This window comes from Paramormyrops kingsleyae, chromosome 7 (assembly GCF_048594095.1).
Source record: "Paramormyrops kingsleyae isolate MSU_618 chromosome 7, PKINGS_0.4, whole genome shotgun sequence".
Lineage (NCBI taxonomy): Eukaryota > Metazoa > Chordata > Actinopteri > Osteoglossiformes > Mormyridae > Paramormyrops > Paramormyrops kingsleyae.
In genome coordinates, this window is record NC_132803.1 from 10,050,703 (window position 1) to 10,065,349 (window position 14,647).

At 47.5% G+C, this 14,647-nt stretch overlaps 1 protein-coding gene across 5 annotated transcripts in view; it reads left to right on the forward strand.

The window, feature by feature from the left end:
- Positions 1 to 14,647, forward strand: part of LOC111842230 (phosphatidylinositol 4-kinase alpha-like) — a 28,365-nt gene that overhangs the window by 11,324 nt on the left and 2,394 nt on the right. For 2 of the 5 annotated variants that reach the window (XM_072714242.1, XM_023808643.2), the window contains 30 exons: positions 81 to 163; positions 498 to 568; positions 656 to 780; positions 1,101 to 1,182; positions 1,336 to 1,419; positions 1,679 to 1,768; positions 1,993 to 2,112; positions 2,279 to 2,371; positions 2,451 to 2,607; positions 4,130 to 4,257; positions 4,661 to 4,819; positions 5,444 to 5,595; positions 5,828 to 5,935; positions 6,674 to 6,894; positions 7,196 to 7,342; positions 8,039 to 8,118; positions 8,213 to 8,412; positions 8,683 to 8,773; positions 9,378 to 9,545; positions 9,799 to 9,852; positions 9,973 to 10,093; positions 11,277 to 11,406; positions 11,724 to 11,794; positions 12,167 to 12,239; positions 12,431 to 12,501; positions 12,811 to 12,920; positions 13,210 to 13,314; positions 13,700 to 13,825; positions 13,999 to 14,119; positions 14,319 to 14,478. In XM_072714242.1, coding sequence (XP_072570343.1) covers positions 81 to 163; positions 498 to 568; positions 656 to 780; positions 1,101 to 1,182; positions 1,336 to 1,419; positions 1,679 to 1,768; positions 1,993 to 2,112; positions 2,279 to 2,371; positions 2,451 to 2,607; positions 4,130 to 4,257; positions 4,661 to 4,819; positions 5,444 to 5,595; positions 5,828 to 5,935; positions 6,674 to 6,894; positions 7,196 to 7,342; positions 8,039 to 8,118; positions 8,213 to 8,412; positions 8,683 to 8,773; positions 9,378 to 9,545; positions 9,799 to 9,852; positions 9,973 to 10,093; positions 11,277 to 11,406; positions 11,724 to 11,794; positions 12,167 to 12,239; positions 12,431 to 12,501; positions 12,811 to 12,920; positions 13,210 to 13,314; positions 13,700 to 13,825; positions 13,999 to 14,119; positions 14,319 to 14,478 — 3,501 coding nt within the window. Of the gene's footprint in view, positions 1 to 80; positions 164 to 497; positions 569 to 655; positions 781 to 1,100; positions 1,183 to 1,335; positions 1,420 to 1,678; positions 1,769 to 1,992; positions 2,113 to 2,278; positions 2,372 to 2,450; positions 2,608 to 4,129; positions 4,258 to 4,660; positions 4,820 to 5,443; positions 5,596 to 5,827; positions 5,936 to 6,673; positions 6,895 to 7,195; positions 7,343 to 8,038; positions 8,119 to 8,212; positions 8,413 to 8,682; positions 8,774 to 9,377; positions 9,546 to 9,798; positions 9,853 to 9,972; positions 10,094 to 11,276; positions 11,407 to 11,723; positions 11,795 to 12,166; positions 12,240 to 12,401; positions 12,502 to 12,810; positions 12,921 to 13,209; positions 13,315 to 13,699; positions 13,826 to 13,998; positions 14,124 to 14,318; positions 14,479 to 14,647 lie in introns of those variants that run through there. The other 3 variants (XM_023808644.2, XR_002837854.2, XM_023808645.2) reach the window with 3 other exon arrangements.

The following is a 14,647-nucleotide window of genomic DNA, read 5'->3' on the forward strand; positions in this document are numbered from 1 at the left end:
TGATAGACCAGCTTGCAGGCCAGCTGCAGCATCACACACCCCAGCAGCTGCTCTCCTATGCCCCCCCCCCTTCCCCCCAGGGTGCTGCACTCGTGGGATCTGGACCGCTTCCAGGTGATGTTTCGCTACTTCGAGGACAAGGCCATCCAGAAAGACAAGTCAGGTAGGCGGAGGCAGGCGGCCAGGCTGCCGGTGGGGCTGCTGCTTTCAGTGTCTGTTCACCCTTCGTATCCACATCTTCTGATGCTCCAGAGGCTTTGGGGTTTAAGGTTACTCTGCTGTATTGATTTGTGTTGTGGTTTCTAATGCTCTTTTCGGGGCTCCGTAAGCACTTGAAATGGATCTGCTCAGTGTGTCTGATCTTGAAGCAGAACATGATCTTGCGCTAACATTTGGTTGGTTAGAACAGTCAGTTAATAGTTAATCAGCTATTTGTTGTCAAGTCTTTAGATGTCATCAACGTATCTAACACCCTCCTTTCCACATATTTGCCCCAGGGATGATGCAATGTGTGGTTGCCGTGGGTGACAAGGTCTTTGAGGTCTTCCTACAGATGATGGTAGAAAAGGTGAGTCTTCTCACAAGAAGGGAGTGTGAAAACAGAGCTGGGATCTCTCTAAGGAAGCGGTGACCCTCTGTCATCATCTTCCTTCAGCCCAAGACCAAAGAGCATGAGGAGGAGTTGGAGCGCCATGCCCAATTTTTATTGGTCAACTTCAACCACACCCACAAGAGGATCCGCCGGGTGGCCGACAAGTACCTGTCTGGCTTGGCTGAAACGTGAGCGAGCCAATTAAGTCATGCGATGCCAGTGTGCCTCTAGCACACAATCAGGTGCACACAGAGGGACACTCAGAGCCCCATGTGTACATACAGAGCCCCTGAGTCATTCAGCATTCATCCAGCCTTTTCTCAGACGTTCAGATTTTTTCAGATTGTACTGAATTGCCTGACTGTTCCATGAAACACATTAATTTAATTCCATACTTAAATGATGTTTACTAATAGGTTTCAAGATAATCTAAATATTTACAAATTTCAGTGAGTAGTATCTGAGAGATGTTGCTCTTGTCTCTTCTGCCATCTTCTCTCCCCGTCAGTTTTCCCCACCTTCTGTGGAGCGGCCGCGTCCTGAAGACCATGCTGGACATTCTGCAGACGCTGTCTCTGTCCCTCAGCTCTGTACGTGTCATGTCTGATGAGGCTGATCACCGGCCACGTGCTGGTACCCGTTAGGGAGTGTCCTGCAGGGAGTGCCTCAGCATGTGGCGCTCATGAGACATAGGAGGCCGTAGCATGCTGGTAGGCTGACGGCTTACGATTCTCCACGCTTAGGACATTCACAAGGACCAGCCCTACTATGACATCCCAGATACGCCGCACAGGATCACTGCGCCAGACACGCAGGAGGCCAGAGAGGTAACGTGTGCCATTTGTACATCTCCTTCACACCTTTGTGGGCTGGGTGATCATTAAGTGTCAGAATATCGTGTGGAGTCTTTGTTACCAGCAGCCAGGAGTGAGGTGTGGCTCTATACCCATCAAGCGGCATTATTACTGGAGATGTAATTTGCATAGTAGTCCAGAATCTGGACTTGCTCAACCAGAAGGCCCAGTAGGAGCTGTACAACTGTATCATAACCTGACACTACTGTGATAACATTTCTGCTTGTTTTAGGGAATTGTAAAGGACTTTGCTGCCCGCTGTGGGGAGATCCTAAGGGAGGCAATGAAGTGGGCTCCTTCTGCCACCAAGTCTCACCTTCAGGTCAGCCAATCGCTGCAGACAGAAGAAGCAGGCCACTCAGCCAATCACATTCAGCGTAACTGAATATGTTCTCCACCTGCTACTATACAGTTTATGAGGACTAATATATTTGGGTCCCTCTGCGTGTGAGGTGTTCAAAGTTTGGATCTTCTTGTAAGTGACAGGTTTGAGCAGATGGCAGATAGGGTGGAAATGGCTTGTGTGGTTGTCTCTCTGTCGTACAGGAGTACCTTAACAAGCACCAGAACTGGGTCTCGGGGCTATCTCAGCACACAGGCCTGGCCATGGCCACGGAGAGCATCCTGCAATTCGCTGGCTACAATCGGCAGAGCATCACACTGGGGGTAAGTCACAGACTGTGGTTAATGGGCATGTTCATCACTCCCCATTGGTGTGTCTGATCCCAGTGGGCGTGACCAGTGGATGCATTTTTACTGTTCGTTATACTCTTCAGTTCCTGGCATTTCCCTGAATGATTCTCCTATGGTTGCTTTGCTCCTCTTCACGCAGAGCACTCAGTTAAGCGAAAGGCCGACTTGCATCAAGAAGGACTACTCCAGCTTCATGGCATCTCTGAATCTCCGCAACCGCTACGCGGGGGAGGTATGGATGGGGGCCCCGCCGTTCATCCCTGCATGTCCTTTAACGGGCTTCCAAAGAACACTGACTGCCTTGCTCACAGGTGGCGGGCATGATCCACTTCTCGGAGGCCATGCGCAGCTCCCCGGACCTCAGCAGACTGGTGATCCGGCAGATGGACGAGGCCCTGGCGGAGGAGAAGCCTCAGGCCTACACCCAAGCCATGTTCAAGCTGGCTGCTCTGCTCATCAACCCCAGAGGTTGGTCACAGCCCCCACGGTCTTCATCTGAAAGTGAATCACTCAATCATTGGTTCCCCTCATCTCTATTGCCCTGGACTCTTATCCACCATGTGATCAGTCCTTCATTCCAAGTACTGCAGTGTTCTAAGTATATATGCATCATAAACTGGCCCGTATGACTCATGACCTAAAACCCTGTGAATTAATCTACAATCTAAGTTGGTCCCTAATAGCTGAATATTTGCTGTAGGATGGAGGATCTCGCTTTGCATGTCCACTTTTACTGTGGCAGCAAAGGTTTTTATATAAAAGATAAAGTGTGTTTTATTGTCATTCCAGAATGTGTTGTACATGAAGGGGATGAAATGAGGTACTCAGGTCCCGGTGTAGGTGGCCACAATAAGATAGAAAGGAAACAATAATACAATGAAGAAAATAAGATAAAAAAATAAATAATAACTTTAGCTTCCGGGATAGGCTCCGGACGGGGGCCCCGCGAGCCAGAAGGATAAGCGGGTTGGAAAATGGATGGATGGAATAACATTAGGATAAATAACATTAGGACAGGGGTAGGGAACCTGTTCCATGGAGGGCCGGTGTGGGTTTTTGGGATGGCCTTTCAGTCAGCCAATAATAAAGCAGCGGTTCTCAACTCCAGTCCTGGGGACCCTCTGTTATTGGCTGACTGAGAGGCCATCCCAAAAACCCGCACCCACACTGGCCCTCCATGGAACAGGTTCCCCACCCCTGCATTAGGAGAATATCTCCGACTATGAGTATAAATTGAACAGCGTGAGTGCAGAAGATATTATCGACGTCTGTGCAAATGCTCTGAAAAATGTAACACTGGTTGTAGAAGCAGCAACTTGTGTGTGCAGATTCACAGTAATAAAATGCAGCAGTAAACTTAACCACTACAGCAACGCCTGACGTGTAACATCGGTCATTTATGGCAGCGTGTTGTATACCATGGATGAGAATTCACCAAAAGTGCAGAAGTTAACAATTGCAATTGATGCCTTGATGTGTAATATGAGTAATAGTGCTATTAATAATTGATCTACAGAGTTTATCAGTCTCCCAGCCTCTGAGGGAAAAAATGGAATTAAGTTAGTAGATCAAAGCTGGTATGAGGACCAGCATCCTTCCAGAAAATTACCAGAATTAGGAATCTACCTTTGTGTGTGTGTGTCTTTGTCTCTGCATTTGCGTCTGTGCAGGTTTGTATTTACCATGTTGTGGGGACCAAATATCCTGTTACTTTTAGGCTTGTGAGGAGGTTTTTCAGGCACCACAATATAAACCTCAGTTTTATAAAAATCCGTGAATGCAATCAAAAAACTAAAATAGTCTTGTATTTTGTTTGGTTACTTATGGATAAGGTCAGATCAGGGCTGGGTAAGGGTTAGGATTATCTTAGTTAGGATTAGAGTTATCTTAGTTAGTATTAGGGTTATGCCCACAGAAATGAATGGAGAGTCCCCACAATGACAGGGAATGAGTGCCCTCACCAGTGTCTGCCTGTGGGTTTTGCCGACAGATGATGACCCCCAGCTGCTGCACCACCTGTGCTGGTCGCCCCTGAAGATGTTCACGGAGCACGGTATGGAAACGGCCATTGCCTGCTGGGAGTGGCTGCTGGCTGCCCGCGTGGACGTGGAGGTGCCGGTAGGGACGCGCAGGCATGCGTCGGCCAGCAGTGGGCGCTCTGGTCACTAATTGCAGCTATTTTAATTAAACCTAAACCATAAACTAATTCATCCTAAATGGCTTCAATCATTATTTGATTGAATAGAAAATTATATTTAATCGAAAGCAGCTTGGAAGCAGGTTGTTACTGCAGCAATTTATTTTCATGTTAATCAAACAACACTTTTATCCAAAGTTACTTGTATAGTAAATTATATATTCACATGTATATCTGTATATTAGATATGATGTTAATTACTTCACCCAAAGGTACAACAGCAGGTTCCCCCACTGTACTTCATTGGGAATTGTTTTCTCAGTAGGTGTTTTCTAGCGTGTAAGCTGGGTTATGCCTGCTCCCCACCCACCCCTGTGCCCCCAGTTCATACGTGAGATGGCCGGGGCGTGGCAGATGACAGTGGAGCTGAAGAAGGGGTTGTTCTCGGAGACACAGGTGGAGGCAGATCCCCTGGCAGCATCCGAGGAGAGTCAGCCCATGCCCTGCCCCCCCGATGTCAAACCCCACCACATCTGGATCGAGGTGGGCCTACTCGTCCGCACGCCAGACCGCTCCTTCATCTGCCAGATGTTTGCCCACCACTGGTCCTCACTCCCCCCTGACTCTGCCGGCTTACTGTCCAGCTCAGCTCTGAATTAACTGGCCTCTATCAAGATGGCGGTAGCACAAATTACCCACGTTTAAAGGAGTTTTAATTAAAATAACACTGAACTGAAACTTTATGAAGACTTTTTGCTAATTTTCTAATTGCATTCAAAAAGATTTGCTAGAATTAAGAAAATATAGTGTCTCTACATTGTTTTGGATCTGGCTTTAATTTTTTTGTAACATACAATAAGCTGTTTGCACATGTAATACATCATCATCATCATCATCATTATCCTAATCATACTGCTTCTCCTGGAGAGATCCTCAGACCACCCCCCCCTGGGTGATAAAGCCCCCCAGGTGTCCCAGCTACACCCTTGGGACATTCCCAAATCACCTGTGCCAACTTCTCTCGAGATTCAAAGGAGTGACGCCTGTATTTCGAGGTCCCTCCAGATTTCCAGGTTCTTGCTCCAGATGTAAAACTGGGCTGGCCAGCTTTCTGAGAGCAGCCTCAGGTTGGTCACTCATACTGTGTCTCCACCCACATCCTCACAGTTCCTCACCCAGAGGTTCGAGATCGCCAAGTACAGCAGCGCCGACCAGGTGGAGATCTTCAGCAACCTCCTGCAGAGGTCCCTGTCGGTCAGCGTGGGCGGCCCCTCCAGCCCCCTGAACCGCCACGTGGCAGCCATCGGTCCCCGGTTCAGGTGACGTTTGGAGAGCGTGCTCATTTCTCAGTGCCCACCCCGTCGCGTTACTTGAGGATATAAAAAAGCCTCATTACTCCCCCTGCTACACTTAAGTACTCATTTCTATATTGCTAATTATTGCAGTTGATGGTGATTCCTTAGTCTCATAGTAAAAATGATTAGAGTGAAAGGTCAGGTTTGGTCTTCTGCTGATTTTAATCATAGTTTGCTCTGGCCTGCCCCCCCCCAGACTGCTCAGTCTGGGCCTGACGCTTCTCCACTCAGACATGATCACCAATGCCACCGTGCGGAACGTCATCAGGGAAAAAACCTACTCAACAGCCTTTGACTACTTCAGGTACAGCAGGGTCACGCTGCGGTTTACGCAGTGCCTGTATTGAGTAAGGGCGTTTTTCCACCGCACCAAGTACCATACTTTTGGTTTGGCACTTTTGGTACTTTCGCTTTTCCATTGACTGCCAGTTGAGTACCAGTACCGAAAGTGCCAAACCAGCTGGGGTACTTCTTTGGTACTCCAGTATTTTGGGGTGGGTCTTGGGATGCTTTCTTTGTCGCCTGGTTATGCGAATAACCTGCCTCTGAAACACGATACAAATGCCGCCTTGAAAACCGCTGTGAACTCCGAAAACTATGATGATTTTTTTCTATTACTGTAAAAATATTTTAGCAAATCTTTAAATTCCTTGCGCTATAATGACAGTACGGAATTGAAAGTAAGAAACAGCTTGATCTTAATCTGGCTCACTAGCAATGCAAGAATTGCATGTGCATAACATGCGGCGATGTTGGTTTTAATATTGTACATCGTCCAGCCCTATAATATAATATAAAATACCATTTTTCGACTTCAGTAATAAATACCCTGCCTCGCCTTTGTGATGTTTTTACGGCAGTGGATGACCAACACCTTGTAGTACTGTACTTTTGGTACTTTCTCGAAGTACCAAAAGTACGGTACCTGGTACGATGGAAAAGCCTCCTAAGCTAACTAAATGAGCCTTAATGAGCTCTGCACACAGGGGGCGGGCTCACAGCCCTGGGGGTGTGTCCTGATATTCGCTTGCCCCTCCTCCAGCGTCCCACCCAAGTCCCCGACTCAGGGGGACAAACTGCTCCGCGAGGACATCAGCATCATGACCAAGTTCTACGCCGGCATCCTGTCAGACAAGAAGTACCTGACGGCGGGCCAGCTGGTGACCCCCACCGAGCCCGGCGTCAACCCCCCCCAAGGCTCACTGTCCGGTGGAATATTTGGCTCCCTCATCATGTCCAGCACCACCCCCATATCCATACTGAGTAAGAACCTCCCTCACCGAGGAGTGACAGTCGTGATATCCAATAGAGTGCTGAGCGTGTGAGTGACAGTCGTGATATCCAATAGAGTGCTGAGCGTGTGAGTGACAGTCGTGATATCCAATAGAGTGCTGAGCGTGTGAGTGACAGTCGTGATATCCAATAGAGTGCTGAGCGTGTGAGTGACAGTCGTGATATCCAATAGAGTGCTGAGCGTGTGAGTGACAGTCGTGATATCCAATAGAGTGCTGAGCGTGTGAGTGACAGTCGTGATATCCAATAGAGCTCTGCTCTGTGCTCACAGACAGCCAGGACTCGTCCCTCAACAGCCTGTCCGTCATGGCCGGTGCTGACACCCGCGCCAGCATGGACCCGCGACAGCAGACCGCCCAGGGTTGGATGAACACTTACCCTTTGTCCAGCGGCGTGTCCACCATTTCCAAAAAGTCAGGTGGGACGGGGGGGGCTCTTGGCTGTGATATGGCACAAAGTTGTAATTCTTTAAGTACAGCTCTGGCAAAAAAATTAAGAGACCACAGCAAAATTTTCAGTTTCATTCATTTCTCAATATATGGATATGCGCTTGTGTAAAATATACATATTTTACAAACTCCAGCCTGGCTGTTCCCTGCTTCTCACTGATGAAGGGCCTTTTCCTGGCTTTATGGGTCTTCAGTCATGCTTCTAGGAGCCAGATACAAACTGTCCTAGCACTGCACTTCACACTACTTAATGTTTCCCATTCTTTTTGATGGTCACTTGACGTCATCCTCTGATTTATAAGGCACTGTCCGATAAGTTGACGGAAATCTCCGACATTAAAGAGTTGTTTCTGTCCTATATCTGGTTGGTCATTCCCAGTGTTTCCTGCTTCACCTAATTCTTGTGTACTGCTGTCTTAGAAACGTTGAGCCTGGAAGCATCCTGCCTCGCAGCATAGCCTTCTGCCAGCAGAACCACCATTAAACCAAGATGCACATTTTTTAAAAATATAGAGTGGTCTCTTAATTTTTTCCAGAGCTTTATATTGGGATATGTGTGATGTACTAATACTGGGTTACATGGTTAGATTACTAGCCTTTAGTGGTTTTGAAGGACCTGGGATGGCAGATGGTTGCTGTGTCATCAATGCGCTCCTCCATTTCAGGGCAATCGAAGAAGGGCAGCCAGGGGACCCAGCTTCATAAGTACTACATGAAACGCAGGACGTTACTGCTGACCCTGTTGGTAATGGACCCTTCGTACCACACGAAGTGCTGGAGCTTCAGCAGCCTGCATGACGTGGGAATAACCCACCCTTTCTGCCGCTTCTTCCCCGCAGGCCAGCGAGATCGAGCGACTGACCACATGGTACAACCCGCTGGGCACGCAGGAGCTGGCCATCTCAATGGAGCAGTCTGTGGAGACCAGCATCGCCAACTGGAGATCCAAGTATATCAACCTGACCGAGAAGCAGTGGAAGGACAACGTGAACCTGGCCTGGAGCATCTCTCCGTACCTCGCCATGCAGCTGCCGGCCAGGTGATCACCCTCTGTATGCGGCCAGAAGCCTCTCAGCCTTGATTCTTTTTCTAATGCCTTTTAGATTTAGCTTTAAGTACCCAGGTGGGAAAACTCTCAAGAGTGACTTGAGAGTCACTGTCTATAAATTACTTTCCACACTCCCACAGTTGTCAATGGCTTTAGTCAAGTTATCATTCAAGGCTTCCTTTTTTCTCTTGAGGTTTCAGTCTGTGAGGAACTGGGTTGGTCTGCTGAGGTTTAATCGGACCTTTTTCTCCATACCCTCAGATTCAAAAATGCAGAGGCCATTGAGGCAGAGGTGACCCGACTGGTCCGGCTGGACCCGGGTGTGGTCAGTGACGTCCCGGAGGCGGTCAAGGTATCGCTCTGAGTGCTGATGTGCCAGGGGATGGGTTGGCGGCGGGGGGTAATTCCTTTGTTTTGCATCTCACAAGCCTGCATAGAGGCTTTGGCTTCAGCCTCAAAGGTTTTTGCCGAATATAAATTTTGGTCCCCTAAGACAGTGTTTCCCAATCCAGTCCTCGGGGACACACAGTCGGTCCACGTTTTTGCTCCCTCCTAGTTCCCTGCCAGACTGTCCATACTTTAGCTCTGGGAGCTGGGAGGGAACAAAAACATGGACTGTGTGTGGGTCCCTGAGGACCAGATTGGGAAACAGTGCCCTAAGAAATGCACCTAACTCTGCTTGAATTAAACCAGCTTGAAAACGGGCTGATGTACAGAAGTTATAGTGTATTTTTATGTATTTGGAAAACACTGTGGGATTGGCATCTGATTTCGTGACAAGCATGTTCTCACTTGTTTCGTAGGTACAGAAACCAAACACTGTCAGAGATACACACTTCACAGCCCCGTCATTTAACAGACATGATTTTTAAATTGAATTCTTGGTTCCATGTCTGACTTAAAGGTGCAGATGTTTGTTGGGGAATTAAGGTCTGCTTGCTGTGTTTGTCGGGCAGTTTCTGGTGACGTGGCACACCATCGACGCCGACTCCCCAGAGCTGAGCCACGTCCTCTGCTGGGCACCTGCCGACCCCCCCACAGGCCTCTCTTACTTCTCCAGCATGTACCCCCCCCACCCCCTCACTGCGCAGTATGGAGTCAAAGTGCTGCGCTCATTCCCCCCAGTAAGTCGTCTGCTCTGGGCGGCTCCCTGGAACTGTAACCATGTTGCTTTGTATAACATAAAGACATGTAGTCCTTTGACATACGTGGAATAGAAAACTACATTATCCATGAGTACCTAATGTGCCATAAATATATTACTAACAGATGCTTATTGAAACCTTGAAAAACTACATTCTTTTGTTGTTAAATGAAATAAGCAATGTCCAGAGAAATGTGATAAATGCTGAGGGTCATGCTTTGTCGTTCTTTCAGGATGCCATTTTGTTTTACATTCCTCAAATAGTTCAAGCGCTCCGGTATGATAAGGTGAGGCTTGGCCCTTGTGGGTGGGAGGATTAGGGCGAGTTTCTCATTAATCGTAGGGTGGTTTTGTCAGCTGGGTGACTCCCCACCTCACTGGCCTTTGGCCCTTGATGTTTCTGGCAGATGGGCTACATCCGCGAGTACATCCTGTGGGCCGCCCAGAAATCCCAGCTGCTGGCGCACCAGTTCATCTGGAACATGAAGACCAACATTTTTCTGGACGAGGAGGGTCACCAGAAAGATCGTACGTTAAGGCAGCGTGGAGAAGGGATTCCATCTCGAATGGTGCCTGAAGTCACGTTGATGACTAATGTGCACAAGAGTGGGACAAATGTGAGACAAAAAACTAAAAAACGTGTTAAAGACATATGCAGACACACAACTTCCAGAACAGTCCATTATCAGAGGGTCACTGTTCAACTGCATTGTCTTTAACATTAATCTGCTCATAATAGACACATTTATTAAATTCAGGAAATGTCAGTTTTTGCAGGTGAGATTTTTTCTCTAATCTGTGGACTGAGGATATTAAAAAGCTGTAACATGTTTCTTTCCATCATAGCTTTGGGTTGTTCTCCCAATTCTTGTGTCGTCTGCTTTAATTTACATGCTGTCCTGATCCTCAGGTTTCATGATGGATTACTGGCCATTGGACGTCTTCTGAATGTATTCCCACAATTTTCTTATTTTACCTTGACGACTTAGCCGCTTGTTTTCTCATGATTTAACCCTCCCTGTCTCCTCCCCCACCTTGCTCATCCCTCTCAGCTTCTCCTTCTGGCTGCTGCTCCATTGACTTGATCAAATTTACAGAGGTTGTTTTCTCCAGTGTCCGGGACAGCTGGCGTAAAGCTGATTTTTCTCATTCACTCTACTCCTCCATTTTATTTTTCTCTTCCTTGCCTTCGACGCTTGCCTGTCTCAGATCACGTTGTTTATTTCCTTCATTCAGCTTCCTGTTTGGACTTTAAAGCTTCTCCACAGGAAGTTCCTCTCTTTTTGGCAAACTGCCATTTTCACTCCTCTTCGATTTATAAATATGTTTTTTTTCCTGGGTTCTAGATGTGGATTACCTGCCTATATTCGCTCTTCTCTGTACGTCATCATGCCTTCCGTGGTCTAATGTTTTGATTATTTTGCGTCTTTAAATAGGTTTTTGTCTCTGTAATAATCAGAATGCTTTTACTATAATCATTGACCGGGTAGTTTCTACATTTAAATAGCTTGTGTAATTACTGCTCAGTACTGCTAGGTAATCTGTCTCCAGTTGTTTTCAGAGTTCATGTTGGTTGATGTCGTGACTCTAGATAGGATGTTGATAGGATTATTGCAAAGCCTAAGAGTTAAGCTGCAGTGAACCCTTCCGAACTGGAGGAACGTCAAAAACTCTTTCAAAAATCCAAACAAGTTTTGTTCGCCGTCTCTAGCTGACATTGGGGAGCTGCTGGAAGAGCTGGTGGAGGAGATCACTGGCTCGCTGTCGGGGCCGGCCAAGGACTTTTACCAGCGCGAGTTCGACTTTTTCAACAAGATCACCAACGTCTCAGCCATCATCAAGTACAGCCTCTATTACTGATGCCCCCCCAGACTTATGAATTTGAGGATTTCCCTCAGCTTCTCTGAATGGGTTTTGTGAATAGTGCAGCTGAGATTTGAAAACTTGATATAAAACCACACAAACTCTAGATGAGTCCTCACACTCACTCTCTATGTACTTGCAAAGCAACATGGATAGTGAAGGTAAAGATCTTCAAGTAGTTAGTGTTGTTCCACACGTCTCTTACCATTACCAGGTCAGCCTTTTGAGTTAAGAGGTTGCGAATGACAAGATACTCGGGGGATGTTAAAACTAATAGTGGCTAATTGTGTTGTAGGCCCACCCCTAAGGGTGAGGAGAGGAAGAGAGCGTGTCTGAAGGCTCTGTCTGATATCAAAGTCCAGCCTGGTAAGAGCATTTCAGCATTTATGGTGACATGTATGATTCGTCGCAGTTTTGTTGCTTTTCAGGTTCAGTTTGGTTTCCTTACGGCCGTGATAATTTAATTAAGAGAGATCATCAGACAAGTCCCACTGGGTCTGGCAGCTTGCAGAACGTCCAGCCCACCAACATTTGCTAAAGGATCAAATTCCCATGATGTTCTGAGTTTTCAGTTGGTTGATTTCAGTAAAATATGATACATTAGGAAGATAGGTAGCAGTCACTGAGATTTCAGTTCTGACATTTCCTTAATTCATTAATTTTCATGCAATAAGTCCTAATCTGAGCTGCAGGGGACGATCTGTTTTTCCACCCCACACCCCCCACCCCCTCCCCCAGGATGCTATCTGCCCAGTAACCCAGAGGCCATCGTCCTGGACATCGATTACAAGTCTGGGACACCAATGCAAAGGTGAGCAGTACTGTGGCTTCAGGAATCTTCAGTGGTGAGTCATGGTCACAAGGGTTCACCCCTGTGACTTAAATGTCAGGAATAAAACCGCTGCGCTTTGCTGTTCAGTATGACCGCACTGGTTTGCTCTTCTATTGACCTAATTTAGTTGTGTTGCCTTAGTAAGATGCGTGTCATGTGACCCCACTCAGTGCTGCCAAAGCACCTTACCTGGCCAGGTTCAAAGTGAAGCGGTGCGGAGTCAGCGAGCTGGAGAGGGAAGGTGGGCCTCACACACACACACACACGCGCACACACACACACAGGTTCGCAATTAGAATGGTCCCCACAACTTCAAAATAACAGGTTTTTATTACAGTGTAGGGAACATTTGGTCCCCACAATGTAATATAAACATAATCCACACACACACACCAGTCTAACATAATTATATGCTATCAGTAACAGTCTGGCCTCCTCTAAGTGCTTCATCACAGATAGTGGGTAATTTAAGAAATTAAAATTACCCAGAAGGAGGGAAATTCAACATACAACCATTCTTACTAATGACCCCGTTACCACGCCGACACAGGGCTGCGCTGCCAGTCCGATTCCCAGGAGGAGGGGGAGGAGGCCGGGGAGCTCGCCCAGAGGATCTGCTGGCAGGCGGCCATCTTCAAAGTGGGGGATGACTGCCGACAGGTAAACGCCCCCTGCTGTCCGTCCACATGCATGGCTGGGGTAATTAGTTCATTTTTGTGAACCAGTCATCTACTGGACCACAATACTGGCAGTATGTTATGGCTTTGAAATTAATAATTAGGTATCAAAGGTAATTTATTGGTATACCTGTCTGTTTACAAGCTGATGGCCTTACTGTGCCCTTTGTTTTTATATATATATATATATATTTTTTTTTTTTTGTGTGTGTGTGTGTGTACATATATATAGTGTGTCATCTCACCCCCCTGGCCCCTGGTTGTTCCTGCAGGACATGCTGGCCCTGCAGATCATTGGCCTCTTCAAAAATATCTTCCAGCTGGTTGGCTTGGACCTCTTTGTCTTCCCCTACAGAGTAGTGGCCACAGCCCCCGGGGTAAGTTAGCAGCTGGCCACCCACGCTGTGGCACCCACAACCCCCCCCCACCCCCCCAATCCCACCCCTGCCCCCGCCCTGCGCGGGCCTCAGCCCAGCAGAAAAGAGACCACACAATGTATTCTCACACCGCATTTCAGCCTGTTTCAGAAAGGGCCCGGGCATCTCAGGCAGCCAAAAGCAGAATGCCAAACAGAAATCCTGCTTCTCCAAGGAGGAATATCGATTTGTTCTGTGGAATAAATCATTGGGTTGTGAATGTTTTAAACTTTGCTGCATGCATGTATTTTTTCCTGCAATTGAACTGTGTGCAATATTCTCTCATTGTTTATTTTTGAAACGAAGGCTCTCATATCTTCTGTTGTCGTAATTTCCCATGAATCAGTGCGGCGTCATCGAGTGCATCCCAGACTGCAAGTCTCGAGACCAACTGGGTCGCCAGACTGACTTTGGGATGTACGACTACTTCAGGAACCAGTATGGAGATGAATCCACACTGGCTTTCCAGAAGGTGAGGACGTGGGAATTGGCCATTTCCAGCATATATATGCTGCCCATTAGATTGGGGGATTATACTTCCTGTCCAGCAGGAAGTTTTGGTCATGGACTTATTGTAGGGTTAAGGCAGAATGACTGTTCAATGTAATGGCCAATGGGTTTGGTCTGTCTGTCTTCTTCCTGTAGGCCCGCTACAACTTCATCCGCAGCATGGCCGCATACAGCCTGCTCCTCTTCCTGCTGCAGATCAAGGACCGGCACAACGGCAACATAATGCTGGACAGCAAGGGCCACCTCATCCACATTGGTCGGTACTGTCTGTCCCAAATGATCTTACCAGAACATCCGTCTACAGTCCATCTCGCTCCGCCATGTTAGACCCTTTCTCCTGTTTGACTCGATCTCAATAGACTGTCTCATTTCCTAGGGGATACAGAGTCAAATCTCAGTGTTTGGCCAGTAAATAATCTTCCGCATGATACCGATCGTTCTGATTGTCCCCGCAGATTTCGGGTTTATGTTTGAGAGCTCCCCTGGTGGAAATCTGGGCTGGGAGCCGGACATCAAACTGACAGACGAGATGGTGATGATAATGGGGGGGAAGATGGAAGCTACGCCCTTCAGGTGGTTCATGGAGATGTGCGTGCGGGGATTCCTGGCCGTCAGGTGAGGCAGTGGCTGGACCTAGTGCTGCCCCCCCTTCAGAGTCCCTATAATGTCAGCATTTCACTGCAGCCTCCTTACTCCCTTTGCTTCTCTTGGACCAGCTCCTATTGAACAAGGATTTAATCAGCGAGCTTTATTATTGTGGTGTGAGATTACATAAGCGACCAGC